This window comes from Microtus oregoni, unplaced genomic scaffold, assembly GCF_018167655.1.
Source record: "Microtus oregoni isolate MIOR12 unplaced genomic scaffold, Mior012 000004F_ref0000308, whole genome shotgun sequence".
Lineage (NCBI taxonomy): Eukaryota > Metazoa > Chordata > Mammalia > Rodentia > Cricetidae > Microtus > Microtus oregoni.
Genome location: NW_024543063.1, coordinates 29,220,439 through 29,238,058, shown reverse-complemented (window position 1 = coordinate 29,238,058; position 17,620 = coordinate 29,220,439). Strand labels below are relative to the sequence as shown.

The window sequence follows — 17,620 nt, the reverse complement described above, 5'->3', positions numbered from 1 at the left end:
AACCAGGTGAAATCTTGGTGTATATGTGGTCCAGTACCAATGAGACAACTGTCCAAGCTTAGCAGAGAAATAAATCTACCTCCTAAAATTCACTTAATGGCCAAAAAAGTCTTCACTTTCTTTCAATATGTGTTGTATTGGACTCACTGCAGGTTGTGAACTCAGAATATGATTTTTGTTCTGTTTGAGAAAGGGTAGACCAAAGTGGCCCTGAACTCTGTGTTGCCAAGGATGACCTTGAATTTCTAATCCTCCTGCCTCCACCTCAGTCCTGGGGTTACAGGCACATACCACCATGCCCAGCTGACACGATACTAAGGTCAAATCCCAGGCCTCATACATGCTAGGGGCTCACCGGACCCACTGAGCCACGTCCCCAGACACCTGAACAAAACGACGCACGGCAAGAGACACTTGTGCACTCTATCCATGTTTAACCGACAGTGTGACGCTCTCATGAAAGAGTTTTAATAAATAGATCAAGGCTTGGAAGGACTGCTTTCCCACGGCAGTCTACAGTCTGTAGCTGTCAACCGTCATTCATGGTGTCCCAGGTTTTCTCTCTCCATTCAGGGTGTATTCGTTCAAGTTTTCCCCTTTACCTTTGCCGGATGTCAGTTTTGGTAGTTGCAGAAAAGTGGCTGACCAGAGTGGCAGAATATTTCCTCCTTCCAGAAAGTTCTCACGACTCAGTGACGCAACTTTCAAAGAAATCTGAGCAAAGAAGCTAACAGCTCAGTGACAGCAAGAAAAGATGAAGACCACCTTGGGGACTCTGGCGGGGAAATGGTTTCCACATCTCACACACCAGCACGGCATTCTTAAACAAAGAGGATACAACACGCCTGCCACCTACAAAGAAGCTGGCTGAGAGCAAGCTCCCCCAGAAGGCCCATGAAGGCTTTCCTTCTGTCACAGCCTCCGGCAGGTGCCACTCAGGATGCCAGGGATATGCTAACAGGCCTCTAGGTCACCAGGGAGACCCTGCAGCCAACTGAGCAGGCTGTCCCACTTGTCAACAAACTCCTTATCCACAAATTAGACTGGAGGCACCGGTCCCCACGTGCCCATGAACCATCCACCATGGAGAGTCTAACGTGCTTTCTTGCAAGAAGAGAAACAGATACTGCCAGTCTGTCTGTGTTGATGAACTCCAGGGGTGCTAGAGAGACTCCAGAATCCAGTCGCTGCTGGAGAGGTGGCTCACAGGCAGTGACAAGTCCCGGGGAGGGCCTCGGCCCTGGCCTTCTCGGAGCGAGCCCTGCTCCTGGAAGTCCTCGTCGTCATCGAAGAAGCCGTTCTCCAGAGCATAGGTGCAGTCCAGGCTGGAGGCTGCCTGGCACGCTCCCTTGTACTCCTGAATGGACTCATAGAGGCTGTACAGTTGGCAGAGCAAGGACATGTCCAGCTGTCGCAGGCCAACCTTGACGGAAAGGAGAGGAGGCAAAAACCAAGTCAGTGCTGAGTGAGATTTAATTGTAGTTGAACAGCCAAGTAGAAATCTTTCTAGGCTAGCCATTCCTTCCCTCAGAAAGGCTAAAGGCAGCACCAGTGGGATGCCGCAGAGCTCCAGTCCAGGCAGACATGTCCTTCACTGGCCGCGCCATACCTCGGACCTGAGTGAGGGAGTCCATACCTGGCAGCAGTGAGCCCAGCCTGAATTTGCTCCGGGCTACAGACACACCCAGCGGAGCAACAGCAGTGCATGTTCTGGGCACCTCCGCTGGCTCATTGTGCACACCAAGTCCCAGAGACATTACTGCTCCCCACAGCCACACTCAGAGAAGACCCACACATGACTTCCTGGCAACCCTGGCCAGACCCCACTTTGTTGTTGTCAGGCAATGGATTCCCCCTGGCCAGGGACAGGATCTCACTGGTCAGTGTGACATGCTGCCCCTGTAGCAATCTCCTCTGCCTCAGGGTTTTCCAGGCCTGGCGAGTTCAGATGCTCTCTCTTCTAGACAGGGCTAGTGTGATCCCTTCCCCACGACGATGAACTATGAAAAACCTGAAGATACAGCCTTATATCAGCCTTCTGGAAACTTCACAGAAATTAGTGGCAGGGGACAAGGAATATGTGGGAACGTCATGTATCTGTTGTCAATGTTTGCCTTCCTCTCTCCTTACTGCCTGCCCTGTGACAAGAAGCAGCCAGGTCTGGAAACGCATGGGTCCCATCGATCCTAAACCCAGGAAGAGGATGATGGTTAGAACTGCAGGGGAACTTGCACACCTGAACCTTTAACAGGCCAAGACCAGTGTCAGACAAGATGAAAGCTACCATCAAACTGGCCCAGGAAAAGAAAAAGTCCTGTAGGACCAGACTAGGGATGCTAACCTCAGGCTCAAGGAGGGCAGCTCGCCAATGCTCTCTCTGGGAATTCAAACAGACGTAACCTTGTGACACAAAGTCACGACCTCTCAGGTGTCCATCCTGCAGAGCCCTCCACACTAGGTGTGACTATCCCTCATGCAAACCCCGCTTTAGGTATCTGAAGGCAGACTACACCCTGTGGCCCAAAAAGAGCAGTCAGTTTAGGTGTGATAGAGCATGGCTGACATCCCAGCACTTGGGAAGCTGAGGCAGGAGGATCATGAGTTTGAGGCCAGCCTGAGCTACATAGTGATAGCACCAGAAAACAAAACAGCCTAGCCTGTTGGCTGCTTTCATTGGGATGGTCTAGCCAAATCCTTCCTCTGCATGGCTCCTACAGTCCACGATTCTATCACAGATATTAATACAACCTCCATGGCTTGACTGGAGTCCTGACTAAGTACTCAGATATGTCTGTCTGCTCCCAGATTTAACTCTGATAAAGCCACACCTGCTAAACCCAAACCTGTGTTTGCTTAAAATATCTAAGAGGCTCATCTGACACACCTCCTACCCAGCCACTCTTCACATCACGTCAAAGACACTAGAATCTGCTTTTCATGTCGAGAACAGACTACAGAAAGACCCAATGAGCTCTGAGCAAAGGGTAATGTTCACTTTCTGGGGTCCCATGGGTCAGCCCATGGTGAGAGAAACGCCTCAGCACCATGGGGCTTTCAAACTCTGTTGGATGACAAGGTCATGACCCCATGACACCAAGACTCATGATGCCAGGTTTTCCAAGCGAAATCTTCCTGGATTCCCACGGACATGCCCTGCGCCAGGTGGTGAGTGGAGACTCTGAACAGAGCTGCCTGCACTGTCACACAGGGATGATTCACAGAGCTGCCCTGTCACTGGGTGTGACAGTGGCCTAGAAACAACTGACCCACCTAGAGACACGCCTGTTACACAGCCGAACATGTGCCCAGTGCACAGACAGATCACACCTCAACACGGAGGTAGATGATCACACCTGCTCAGCCCCTCGTGGCAGCTGCTCCAGGCACAAGGCCCACTTCCTCCACTAGGCAGCATTTCCCTTACGAGGTGAGAGGCACTGACATTCTAGCCATGGCAGTTGCTCTTCAGCATAGGCGGTTCTAGCTGAATGAACAAAGACCTGTCCTGGTGTAGGGTCACGTTAGAGTGGGAACCGTCCCTACAACCCTCAGGTGGCCCAGAGGCCCTGGCTGGACAGGCAGTGCTGTGTGCTCACAGCACACCTGCATGGCTCCTGCCACGTCGTCAGCTAGAGAGGAGCACAATGGGCTAGCCTAGGCTCCTCCAGCAGCTCCTCGCTTAGGGGTCTGCATAGGGACAGGGAGGCGAGCATGCCCCAGGACTGAATTACAGGACATAATGAAGTCACCCATGTGCAAGAGTAGCTTGCCCTTCTGGAACCAAAGTGTTAAGGAATTGTCCCCGTCCTTACCCATAAGCAAGCCCCAAACACCTGTCACCCGTCATCTCTTGCCCCACTTGCTTGTCCCTGAAGGACAACACTGCAGGACTTAGAAATGACAGCCTTCTTCTGGAGACATCTTGAAAACTTTAGGCTCATTTAAACAAACCATAGTCACCTCAGCCCCTGTGATTTCCCATCCTTTATTGTGACTTACAAGACACCATAAGGGCCAGCTCAGTCACTGCAAGCAGCTTATCCTTTCCTCCTCTGCCCAGCCTGCCTTCCTCTCTGCCAGGCTCTCTCCTCACCCTCCGGCTGCCAGGTGGGCCCAGCACATCCTTCCTACCAGAATCTGCTTCCTTTCCCTGGGCAGCAGCTCTCAGCCTGTGGGTCTTGACCCCTTTGGGGGTTGCATATCAGACAATGACAGTTATGAAGCGGCAAAAAAAAAAAGAAAGAAATTTTTTATGGTTGGGGGTCACCATGACAAGAGGAACTGTATTAAAGGGTCACAGGATTAGGAAGTGGTTCTCACCATTGCCCTAGGGGAACTTAACAATAGGCTCAGTTGCAGAAAGAGTCTCCGACAGAATCTCCGACAGGGTGGTGGCTCCCTGCAGGGTTGAGGGTCACTAAAGTCCCAGAAACTCCTTGAGCTTGTGGTAGGGGAGGGGCTTAGAGTCCAGGAAGCTTTTCTTTCCTTAGACTGGTTCCCTTGGCGCCCAGGCTGACCTCAACCCACTTTACAACAGGAGATGACCTTGAACTCCTGACCCTCTTGTTTCTGCCTCCCGAGTGCTGGAAGGACTGGGACTCACCACCACTCTCTGCTCAGAGGAGCCCTACAGAGGAAAGTTGGGGCCGGGGAGATGGCTCAGTCTGTAAAGTGCTTGCTAAGCAAACACGACCTCAGTCTGGATCCAACCACACTTAGAAAAGCCACACGGCCAGGCACGATGGTCAGCTGGCTTCTTTCTGAGCTAGCAGGTATCCTCCTAGCATCTGGCTCCAGACACCGCACTATATTGGTAAAATCGAACTTAATTAAAAACAGCACACACCTTTGATCCTAGCACTAAGGAGGCAGAGGCAGGAGGATCTCTATGAGTCCAAGGCCAGCACGGTCTACAGAGTGAGTTCCAACAGGAGATACATGAGACCCTGTCTCAAAAAAATATTAGACTTTTTAGGAATAAGTCCCTTATCTTAATAAGCTTATCTCGTTATGCCAGTGGGACCCCAACCTCCACCCAATGGTGTTGCAAGAACAGTCTTCCTGACCTCCACAGGATAAATTATTTCTCATTCAAGGTTCAAAGTCAGACAAAAAAAAAAAAACCCAAAAAGAGTCAAAGCAAAACAAACACCCAGAGAAATGTTCTTATTCCCGGACAGGAGGAGGAGAAAAGCAAGCAATGAGGGGGTGGGTGCTGGGGGAGTCCTAGCCTGTGCGCATCACACAAACCTCTAAGAGATGATGTTCACTGTCCCTGGTCAGGTTTAAAAATTATTGAGTGCTGGATGGTGGTGGTGCTCACCTTTAATCCCAGCACTCAGGAGGCAGAGGCAAGCCACTCTCTGTGAGTTTGAGGTCAGCCTTGTCTACAGAGTGAGTTCCAGGACAGCCAGAGCTATTACACAGAGAAACCCTATCTCTTAAAAAAAAAAAGAAAGAAAAGAAAAGAAAAAGAAAAGAAGGAAGGAAGGAAGAAAGGAAGAAAGGGGAGGGAGGGAGGGAGGGAGAAAGAGAGAGAGAGAGAGAGAGAGAGAAAGATTATTGTGCAAGGGCCGAAGAAATGGCTCAGTCAATAAGGAGCTTGTCTCATAACATGCTGACCTGAGTTCTATCCCCAAAACTCAAGTAAAAGCCAGGTGTGGAGGTGCACACCTGAAATCCCAGCTGGGTAGGAGGATGCCTGAGGCAGATTATCTTGGCAAAATTAGCAAGCTCCAAGTTCAGTGAGAAACTTATATAAATAAATAAACATTTGTTTATTTGTTTATTTTTGAAACAAGGTTTCTCTACGGCCTGAAACTTGCTATGTAGGTGGGACTGGCCTCAAACTCTGTGATCCATCTGCCTCTGCCCCCAAATTCTGGAATTAAAGACAGGTACCACCACACCCAACCCAAAATAAATATTTGTTTAAAACAAAAACAAGGCAGAGGCAGGCGGATCTCTGTGAGTTCGAGACCAGCCTGGTCTACAAGAGCTAGTTCCAGGACAGGCTCCAAAACCACAGAGAAACCCTGTCTCGAAAAACCACAAAAACAAACAAACAAACAAACAAACAAAACCAAGCAAACAAACACACACACCCACACTCCCGCCACAGCTGGCTGCAGTGGTATGCACCTGTAATTCTAACTACTCAGGAGGCTGAGGCAAGAGGGTCAGGACTCACAAGTCTGCCTAGGTAAGATTCAACTGAAGGCCGAAGGCCGGGAGTGGTGGGCACACCTTTAATCCCAGCAAGGGGGTTGGGGTGGGGTGGGCAGGAGCAAGCACATCTTTAAGTTCAAGGCCAGACTGGTTTACAAAGCAAATTCCAGGACAACTAAGGCTATTACACAGCGAAACCCTGTCTCGAAAAACTAAACAACAAAATATTCAGCTGGAAAACAAACAAAACTATCATCCACCCGGGTAGGAGAATTGCTATTCCCGTGTGTGGCTCTATCTGTAAGACGCATTTCTGGAAAAGACAACTTAGGGAGAAGGCCCAGGTGGCGTTAAGGGTTGGGTGGGGTGAGGTGGCAGACTCACAAATCAGTTCCATCACACCCAACCTCAGGCCTCACGTCTGAAGCCGGGTTAAAGCAGCAGTGAGTCAGGCTAAGAGAGCTCAGTCAGTGTTGAGTCCCAGGCCTGCAGAACTATTAAAGCAGGTCAGGACATGGCGACCCGGCCGTCACACTGCCAACATCCTAGGTCCCCCTCGTGCTTTCAAACCAGTGCGCACGGCTGAGAGGATAACTCCTAAGAGTCATCTCTCTGCAAGCAGAAAGACCTGCGAAGAACCCGTGTGCCCAAAGCTGGTGTGGTACGGAGTCAGTACACAATCCCAGAGAGACAGAGAGGAGGACCCCTGGGATGGCCAGCCAGCCTAACCTCTTCAGTGAGAGACCCTGTGTCAGGAACAAAAACAGTGGATGCCACTTGAGGAACAACCCCAAGGCCGTCCTCTAACCTCCATGTGGACCCACGTGCAGTGTCCCCCACTCTCACGAACAAAAGAGCACCACAATTTTCCTGGGTGTTTTGCAAAAACACTGTTTTAGGGTTTCTAAGGAAATGAAGTTACAGGGCCAAAGAGCAGGTCCAGACTCAATTCCATGGGTACTGTGAAACTGGCCCCAAAACCAAGGGCACCAGCCTATGCCAGGCAGGCAGGGGAGGCCCCAGCACCATCCTTCAGTCAAGTCTCCGCTAATCTTTTAGGTCCAGCACAATCATTTTTAAATGAGCGGTTACAAAGGATGCTGAGCATGGCAGTGTGTCCTAGATGGTGTTTCCTGGCCTCTATCACTAGCTTCAAACTCACAGTGACACTCCTGTCTCAGCTTCCAGGGCGATGAGGTTACAGGTATGAGTCACTAGGCCTGGCTTACACAGTTTCTCGCCACAGTTTCCCTTCAGTATGGTCCTTAGTCATCTTCTGTCTACTTGCTCCTGGCTGGAACAGACCCAGTTTCCCATAGATTACCCCATACTATGGAGCTCTGGTCACAGGGAAGAGGTCTTCTCATCCCATATACAAGACTCAGAATATATATGCACATATACACGAGACCAGGCAGCTGTGGCTCTCGGAGCCAGAGAAGTGAAATAACAGAGCAAATAAAAGGAACAGGGTTGGGCTGGCCAGATGGCTCAGTGACGAAGGGTGTTTCTTGCCGAGCCTGGTGACCTGAGTTAGATCCCTGGGACCCACAGGGTAGAAGGGGAGAGAACTGACCCTTGCAAAGTGTTCTTCGACCTCCACAGGCACAACAAGACACGTTTACACGTGACACATATGTACACACATACACAGACTTAAATGTGAACAAATAATAATAACATGAACAAGGCTTGGAGAGTTTCTGTTGCCCTGGAAGGCAGGCCTGGGTGTTTGTCTCCTGAGTCCTGAGAACAAGCGTCCCAGTGTCACCCTTCTGCAGGACAGGGACCAGCACAGGAAGCAATGAAGCAATGAGTGACCTTTATGGAAACCAGCGGGAGGGAGGCAACAGTGTCTGAGGGCTCAGCTAGCACTGGCATCGGGCACGTATCTGACTGGCTGACTTCCTGCTCAGCCTGCCTATGCGGTTTCTGTCACAGGACCGTGGAAGGTCTGGAGTCCACAGGGAGCTTCCGTGGCCACTCCGAGAGCGAATCCTCAAAGCTCCCAGCTGCGGCTAGCTGGGGTGACCTGCGACAGGACCGTGGCTGTCTCTCCGGCACCTCCCACCCAGCGGTAAAAGAGCCATGGTAAGGCAGTGACCAAGGCCCAGAACAAAGCGGTGGGTGTGGGAGGCACCAGCATCCTTGAGATGCAGCAGTGACTGCCTAGGCCGCTGCTCCTAGGAGTCCTCCAAGATGAAGAGACCCCACCCAGTGTGCAGAAAGCCAGATGGGAGCCTTAACTCAGTGGGGAAGAGGCAGGAGCAGCCGATGAAGCACTCGGGCGTTCAGTCTGTGAGCATGAGCCTGAGGTGCTCCACAGATAGGAAAATAGGTCATAGTCCAGCAGTCTGGGACACCCAGTATCCACTGGAGTCTCCTGCTTTCCCGTTTGCCCTCCGCAGCATTTTACAGTGCTCACTCGGGGAACATACAGTGTGTGACCCCACCATTCTGTTGAGAACATAACAAACTCTGTGTGTGTGCGCGTGTGTGCCTGTGGGCAGAGGTCAATATCAATGTCTCCTCAGTGTCGTCCCTAGCTTGTTTTCTGAGACAGTCTCCCATTGAACCTGGAGCTGACCGCGTTGGACAGGCCGGCCAGCGAGCCTCTGAGGTTCCTTTGTCCCTAGCCCTGGAGCTGGCATTACAGGTTCCCGCTGCCATGCCTGGCTCTTCTGTGCCTTCGGGGATCCAAACTCAAGTCCTCACGCTCACACAGCAAGCGCTTTGTGCCCAGGGAGCATCTTTCCAGCCCTGTAATGAATGCTTTAAATAGACCTTTTCAGGCTGGGCATCACCGTGGTGCGCGCCTGTAATCCTAGCATCTGGGAGGCAGAGACGCACAGTCTCAGTCAGGCTGGCCTACATAGTAAGACTTGGTCTCAAAAAAAAAAAAAGCAAATAAACAATCTAAGGTGGTTCGTGCGTACAATACTAGGACCACAAGAGGATCAAGAGTCAAGGTCAGCCTTAGCTGTGTAGTTCAAAGTGAACCTGGGCTATCGGATCCCACCTCAAAAATAATAATCTAAATAAATAAATACTGTTAAAAGAGAGTTCTAGGCAAGGCAGGGCTATATGGTAAGACAGTCTCATAAAAACCTCAATACATAAAATGGTTTTTTGTTTTGATTTGTTTTTAATGATTGCTTTTACAGTCAATAGCACTGGCCATGACCTTTGGATCTTTCAAAATGGACTCTTTCCTGGCGGCTCCAGGGACTCAGAGTGACAAAACCTCACAGACGTGGGATTACTAGAACAGGAAGTAACATGCCTTGAAGCCGCAACTCTGAGAAGAGCAGAGTGATAACCAGCTAGGGTCTGAACACAGTGATAACCAGCTAGGATCTGAACACAGTGTTAACCAGCTAGGGTCTGAGCACAGTGATAACCAGCTAGGGTCTGAGCACAGTGTTAACCAGCTAGGGTCTGAGCACAGTGATAACCAGCTAGGATCTGAACACAGTGTTAACCAGCTAGGGTCTGAACACAGTGTTAACCAGCTAGGGTCTGAGCACATTGATAACCAGCTAGGGTCTGAACACAGTGTTAACCAGCTAGGGACTGAGCACAGTGATAACCAGCTAGGGACTGAGCACAGTGTTAACCAGCTAGGGTCTGAACACAGTGATAACCAGCTAGGGACTGAGCACAGTGATAACCAGCTAGGGACTGAGCACAGTGTTAACTAGTAGGGACTGAGCACAGTGATAACCAGCTAGGGACTGAGCCTCTGCCCACACAGGGCTCCTGCCCTCTCCAGTCTGTGTAACAATGCCCCTGACTCTTATTAGTGTCCCTCCTTTGAAATGAAACTTGCGCCCTCCATTCCAACCAGCTCTCTGCCAGCCTCCGACTCTGCCTCTGAACAGTTCGGCACCCTCCTCTACTGATGGAATGTCATGAACCCTCCAAAGCAAATCCCCTAACACCCACAAGCAAATCCCCTAACACCCACAAGGCTGTGAGAAACTTTCCTTTGAGCCCTTAGCATGGTTCAAAATGACACAGCACTGCCACATGCATTCCCTGAAGACCCAACAATGCAGTGATCAAAACATGCTTTCAGCACACACCCTCCCAAACTGCAGAGTACACGGTGAAGCAGGTGTGCATGCCTTGTGTGCATGCGTGTACAGATCATACAGGGCAATGATCAGACAGAGCTGCGGAGCCCAAGAGACCCAGCAAGGGTTTAATTCGTGGGAGTTCAACTCTTAGCAGCTGATTTTGAAAATATAATTAGGACCTAGAGAGAGACGACGCAGAGATCAACAACTCAGACTGTCCTGGCTCCCAGCACCGGGTCAGATAGCTCAGTCCACCTGGAAACCCAGCTCCTTCTGGCTCCCAGGGACTTGCACTCGTGTCTCAAGCATACATACACTCATGCATTCAATTAAAAGTAGTAAAAATAAGTCTAAAAGAGACTTTAAAAAAATAAACAAAGAAAATAAGCTGGGAATAGTGGTGAATGTCTTTAAGACCAGCACTCAAAAGGCAGAGGCAGGTAGATTTCTCTGAGTTCCAGGCCAGCCAAGGGCTGTAAAGTGAGACCCTGTCTCAATAAAGAAAACTGAAGCCGGGCAGTGGTGGCGCAGTCCTTTAATCCCAGCACTCAGGAGGTAGAGGCAGGTGGATCTCTGTGAATTCGAGGCCAGCCTGGTCTACAGTGCTAATTCCAAAACAGCCAGTACTGTTGTTATCCAGGGAAACCCTGTCTTGAAAAACAAAACAATACAAAAAAGATTGAGAAGGAGGAAGAGGAAAAAAATAATATAAAACATATGTAGAGTGCCTCTCCCATGAAGAATTTACAAGGTGTGAGGGTTGGTTCAAGTTATCAATATGACACTACCTAGAACCCCTGAGAAGAAAGTCTCAAATCTGTCTAGATTAGGTTGACCTGATGGAGAATCGCCTTGAATGCTAATTGCTGTGGGAACTAACACATAACGCCCAGCCCACTGCGGGCAGACACCATTCCCTACGCAGGGGATCCTGAACTGTGTTAAGTACAGAGGAGCGGGGCTGAACACGAACAAACACCCATTCCCTCAGTCTCCCTGCTTGGAACTATGGATCTAACTAACTGCTTTAGGTGCTTATGGCTTTGACATCCCAAAACGACAGGCTGTGACTTGGAACTGCAAGATGAATAAATTCTTCCCTAAATTGCTTTTTGAGGGTGTTTTATCCCAGCCACAGAGATGAAACTAAAACACAAAGATTTAGACAATGTGCAGAAAGCACTTGTCTTTTGTTTGTTTTTTAAGATAGGGTCTTGTTGTGTAGCCAAGGCTGCCCTCAAGTTTATAATCCTTCTTCCTCAGCTTCCCTCCTGGTGAGAGAGAGCACGGGTGCACCCTACCACATCAGGGTACACATGCAACAAGAACATTTGCATGCACTCAGAATATTTGCACATATCAAACTATTAGCAGTGATCTCTCTGTGTGCTAGACTGTGATATTGGGAGATTTGCTCAGTGTTGAACTGTAACACGGGACCTTGGAATAATTAAAACCAACTGTCAACAGGGTCTTGAACCACCTAGGAGATAAACGTCTGGGAACTTCTGAGGGAGTATCTAGACTGGGTTAATTGGGGTTAGTTAATTAACTGGGAAGACCCATTCTACCCACGTGTAGTAGTATTTCGCCATTGCCCTGGATCCCCTGCTGGAGGAAACCAAGCTGAGGACCAGCACTCAGCTCTTTGCATCCTGAGTCAGACTAATGCCACCAGCTGCCCCATGTCCCTGCCAGCATGCTTTCCTCACCGCCAGGAACTGTACCCTGGAACAGGGAGCGGCGATAAATGCCCCCTTACCTTGCTTTTGTCAGAGCAATGAGGCCCAGCTTTAGGGCTGTGGTTTTTAATTGCTGTCTTTCAAAATACTCCATTAGTAAACAAACAAAAACCCTGGGTCATCTTTAATTCACTTTTTCCTTATCAGCTCTGAGGACCCATTAGCCATTCTTGTGATTTAGGGGGTTTTGTTGCCAATAAACTGGCCTCCACTCTACCTATCCCTCCCGGGTGCACCTAGGGCATTTTCCAAGAGCCTCCAGTACCTGTTGCTCATCTCAAAGTCCCCAGTCGCTGATGACCTGTCTGTGACCCAGGCTTCCGGTAGCCACAGGGCCACCCTCCTAATTGTCTCCTGTTCAAACTCCTGTCAGTCAAGCTGGAGGCTCACTGCTCTCCTTTCTGCTCACTTGAGGCCTTCACACCTCTGACTCTGCAGCCCCAAAAGAAGTTCTCCTCAATCCGGAGGACCTCCCTCTTTGTATGCTCAATGGGGGGGGGGGGACACTTCTTCTTTCTATGCTCATTCGGGGCTTTTTCCCTCAGGCATTATTCAGTCTTCCCTGACAAGGAATTATATCCCCACCACGGATTTGACCTCAGGCCTTCAAATCAAATAGATCAACACAGACATTCTGCAGAAGGCTCTGGAATGAAAGCCCATTCTTGTCTAGCAAGACATGAGTTGTCGCAGAACCCTCAGTGTTCCCCCAGGTCAGTAAGTCTCTTGACCTCCGAGACAGACTGAAAATCCTGGGATGGGTTCCTGAGAGGGCCTGTCAGGGCCTGCAGCCAAACCCTACCTTTAACACTGTTGTCAGGCAGACCGACAGCCGCTCATTTCCTACAGTTGAGCTTCGGAGCTCCCGCCCAAGGCATAATTATAAGGTTCTGTACCTTAGTCACACCAGAAGGGACCTGGGAAATCCCTTCGGGAACGCAGCCGGGCTCCCAAGCTTCCCTAGAGTGTTTCTAGAGCACAGCCTCACAGCCAGGAGACACCCTGTGCCCTACATCTTATGCAAGAAAAATAACAAACAAAAAAACCCAAACACCTGGGGGCCAGTCTTCTTATTTCACCCAGAGGTTCACGTTATGTCCAAGTTCAGGTCGTAAACACACTAGGTATGGGTGTGTCTAATCAAATGCAAGTTGACGGACGTGGTAGACTTGGGATAGTGGTTATTAATAAAGAGAAGTGGGTAGTCTGGAACTCTGAAGCTCCGTAAGAAATCAGGGAAATCTTTTCAGGGAGAATTAGACATCATTTCCGGTGGTGAAAAAGTGTTAAGATTGTCTAGTGGCCAGGCGGTGATGGTGCACGCCTTTAATCCCAGCATTTAGGAGGCAGAGGCAGGCCGAACCTTTTGAGTCCAAGGCCAGCCTGGTCTACAGAGTGAGTTCCAGGACAGGCAAAACTACACAGAGGAACCTTGTTTCGAAAACCCAAAAGAAGGGATAGTGGATTCAACTAAGTCTTAGTATGCAAGGCAGATTATGCTCCTTTAAGAAGAAGGCAGAAGAGGAATTTTCTAAACCATATGTCAAATGCACTAGACATTGAAGGAGTCGACTCCTCTAGCTTACTTCGGCAAACTTACTCTTAGAATAAAGTTTTCTTAGATTTCTTTAGTGTTTACCTGGCCCCGTGAATCTTGGACTCGCAGAAAGGAAAGAGGGCAGAGTCTTGAGTGGATGCCTCTGTCCCACCCTACCTGGCCTGCCACAGGAAGCAAGCTGGGACAGGGCTCCCTGCGGCCCACATCCCTGTCCTGGCGTCACCCTGAATCGCGCGTCCTGGTCCAGGAACACCTACTGCACTTCTCAGGACGGAGAAAAACTAAACCCCATTGTTTGAGACCAGACGTAAGGACTTCACCCGGCCGGAGCACGGCTTCCGTGCCGGTAATCGGATTCCTGGCGGGCAGCCGGGGAGGGGCCCGGCCATCCATCTGTTGTCCACACCGACCCGCAGGCTCGCAGGAAGCCTGTTCCTCCTGGGACCAGGCAGGCAGACCACGCCGCGCCCTGGCCTGGCCCAGGAGAACCCCAGCATCTAAGGCTGCCCTGCGCGTGGATGCCCAGCCGAGGGAAGTCCGAGAGGGAAGCAAGGGTTTCCAGGGACCAGAGGGGACCGTCCCCCGACGGGACCCACGGCGCCTGGTCCTTACCATCTCCTTGCGCAACAGCGCCAGCGCGGCGTCCAGGTTGGGGGGCTTGGTCCGGGTCCCCGCAGCCCGCGCCCCGCCGCCGCCCGCGCCCCCTCTGCTCAGCTCGTCCTGGATGCGCGACTTCTGCGCGTACAGCCGCTCCAGGTGTCGCCAGCCGCCCGCCGCGCCGCCCGCCGCCGAGTGCAGCAGCCCGCTCAGGCTTTTGGGTAGCGGTGGCAGCCCCTCTACCCGCAGCCCCCCGGCCGTGCCCGCAGACCCTGCCCCGCTCATCTCGCTGCCGCGCGGACACAGGCGCGCGCAGCTCAGCCGAAGTGCCAGCAGCCCCGCGGGTCCCCACCCACTTCCCGCCCGCCCGAGTCCCGCCCGCTGCCCGGCCCCCTGGTCTCCGCCCCTCCTCGGGTCCCGCCCCCCTCTTCGGCTCCCTGCTGCTGTGAGGTGGCGCCCTGAAGGCCAGCTGGCCTCCAGCTCCATTCCCACCCTTCTGCATCCCAGACCAACCCCCCCCTCCCCAGGTCACCTTAAGTCTCAGCTCTGTGAACCAACTCCCCAGGAGTCTCCACCAGTCCTACTCCAGCCCCATGCACCCCACCTCCAGCGGGTCACATCCCCTCCCCTCTGAACCCCATTTTCAACGCCAGGCCCACCCGACCAGCTCTGCCCCGACCACCCATTCTGCACCCCAATCCCTAGCGGTTTTCCCTCAGGCTCCTGCTCTCCTCCCTGTCCATGCTCCTGCATGGCCGGGTCTGACCTCGCCGGCTGAACTCTGACCAGCCACTGAAACCGCATCTATGAACCGAAGGGCCCAGTTCCAGCACCGAACCCCGGGACTCCCTGTGCCCCAGCGTGGGCGTGACGACTGGGAGTGCTGGCGGCAGCCAGAACCGCACACAGTGCTCATTCACAGGGGCTTGCTCGCCTCCTCCTGGATGTCAAGGTTTCCCGAACTTCAGCAGTCAAGAACACCCGTTTCGCTTTGTTCACTCTTAAAGAAATGAACCAACTTGTCTTTCAGTCCAGCCAAGAACACTAGACTAATTCTAAATAGAAATGTCAAGGACTAAACGACCCTGCTCCACCTGGTGGAAGGAGAGAACCGACTCCTGCAAGTGATTTGACCATCTCGATAAACGTACACAAGCATACGCACTAAAATAACTCAGTGAAAAAAAAAGAAAAGCCGTGTCTAGGAGTTAGAGAGAGATGTTGAATCTCGGGAACTCTTTGCCAACTTTAGCAAGAATAAGTAAAACTACACCTTAAAGAGACGAGTCAGAGACAGGCTTTGCCCTTCCAGGAAGACTTAAACCTTAGCAAAAGATCAGCTCAGATTCAAGATGAGGAAATTCTAATTCTGCTCAACTGCAGAGAGTCAGTATCCGTAACTTTAATGCCCATGGCTACTGAGTTTAATTATAAAGGGACTGAATGATTCTGAGTTAATCCAGTAGGACCGTAATGTTTCAGGGGCTCCAGATGCCTACTATAAAGACACCCACTATCTTTGGGGGCTTTCTGCCACTGTACATGGAGGCCACCCCAAAATCAATCTGGGAAGTTGGTGTTAGACCCAGTCAGCCAATGAGAAGCTGTAAGTTAGGTAGTGAGATCTGAGGGCACCCTGGAGGCCACCTACCTACCTGCCCAGAATTCCCCAGGCATTCCGTGTCTCAGCCACCTTCCCAAACCCTAGGCAGTTTTTCATCATCTGCCTGTTAAGCAATGGAGAGTCTGATGTGGCCTGGGAGGGAGGGAGAGGGAGGGGAGGGGTGGAAAACATTAGACCTGCCTTTCACAACCCGACCTGAATTCTTTTTCACCCACCGCCTTACTGCCTCTGTAGAAAACCTAGCAGAATGGCCAGGGGAGTTGAGAGAGCAACGGGAAGCATTTCAAAGCAACTGAGGCACCGAAGTCGTCTTAAAGTATTTCTTTCCAAGGAAGGAGGATGCTGAGGGAAAAAGGATCCCTTAGTGAGTTAGGAAACAGCCTAGGGCCCTTTGTGTCTGGACACCCTGGTCAATGCCAGCCACAGGATTTAAAGGTAGACCCTACATTCTGGTGTGTACTCAAGGTGGTGAGCATATTCAAGTCCCTGCCAGCAAATAACGCCTCAAGATGAATAGACATCGCTACAGAATTAATTCAGCACTGATAAGGACTACATGGAAAAACCAGACACAATTATGCAACAGTCAACCAAATATTTTGACACCCGTGGAAAGTGCCAGTGCTTGCTTGCTTCATTTATTTATTTATTTAGCCATGCCAGGGATTAAAGACTGCTTGTACCTGCTGGAGAGGTGCTCCGTTGCTGAACTACGCCATTAGGCCCCGTGTGTGTGTGTGTGTGTGTGTGTGTGTGTGTGTGTGTGCGCGTGCGTGCGTGCATGTGCGTAGCAGAAGCCAGGGAGTTAATGTCAGGTGTCTTCCACTGTATTCTATTTTGTTTTTGTGCATGTGCACACTTTTGGGTCAGAGGACATCTTTCAGGAAAGCCACTGTGTGGATTCCAGGGGTCAAACTAAGGTTGCCGGGCTTGCCATCGAACACCTTTACCTCCACCTTTTCAGAGACAAGTCTTCTCATTGAACCTGGAGCCTGCCCATCAACTAGACTGACGGCCAGCGAGCTCCAGGGGTCCTTCTGCCTCTGTCTTCCCAGTGCTGGGTTTACGGATGCCTTCCAGTACAGGTCTTTACATGGGTGCTGAGGAATCCAAAGTCAGGTCCCCATGCTAATGCGACAAGCCTTTCCTCGAATGAACCAGAAGCCCAGCCTTCTCCTTTTTAACGTTCATGTCTATCAAAGGCAAGGGGCATTAAGGCTACTTGGGAGAACTCTGGAATATGCGGCCTTTGCTTTTATCTGATATGCCCGTCTCAGTCTGCTGGAGCTACACTAACCAAATACTTTAGACCTGGTTATTTATTAACAGCCAAGTTAACTGCTCCTGATTCTGAGGCTGGGGATTCCATTCCAAGATCAAGGCACACAGAGAGCCCATGCATCACACTGTGTCACACAGACGGCCTTCTGTGTGTCCTCTCAGGGTGGAGGGGTGCTCCCTGGAGCCTCTTTTGGGAGGACACTAATTCCATTCATGAGGTTCCACCCCCCACAACTTAGCTGTTCTCACCAGTTCGTCTATTCTGCCCAGTACCAGAGCCGTCTGCCTTGGCGGCTGTCAGAGTGGCCATTCTGTCACGGTGCGGCCAGAGCACACACCTTCCAGTGTACTTATGCCAGGTCACATAACCTGAAGCGCTACAGCTGTCTGAGAAGGCACTGTCTGTCATCTCTCTGCCTCCTCACTCTCTTCTAGACACCAACAGCTCATGCTCACGTGCTGGGGAGGCAGGTGTAAGAAGGCTCCAGCTGTATTTGACAAGCGCCAGGCAGCTCCAGACTTCCGCCTGCACCTCACTGTGAGCTGGCTCCTTTCAAAGCTTAAGCCCACG

General features: G+C 51.1%; 1 protein-coding gene across 1 annotated transcript; it reads right to left on the bottom strand.

The window, feature by feature from the left end:
* Positions 1-413: 413 nt before the first annotated feature.
* On the bottom strand, positions 414-14,435 carry Fam89a (family with sequence similarity 89 member A). The gene is made up of 2 exons (XM_041649963.1): positions 14,160-14,435; positions 414-1,423 (listed from the first exon to the last, which is right to left on the bottom strand). The coding sequence occupies exons 1-2, from the start codon at positions 14,427-14,429 to the stop codon at positions 1,163-1,165; spliced, it is 531 nt and encodes a 176-aa protein (XP_041505897.1). The 5' UTR covers positions 14,430-14,435; the 3' UTR covers positions 414-1,162.
* Positions 14,436-17,620: the final 3,185 nt, after the last annotated feature.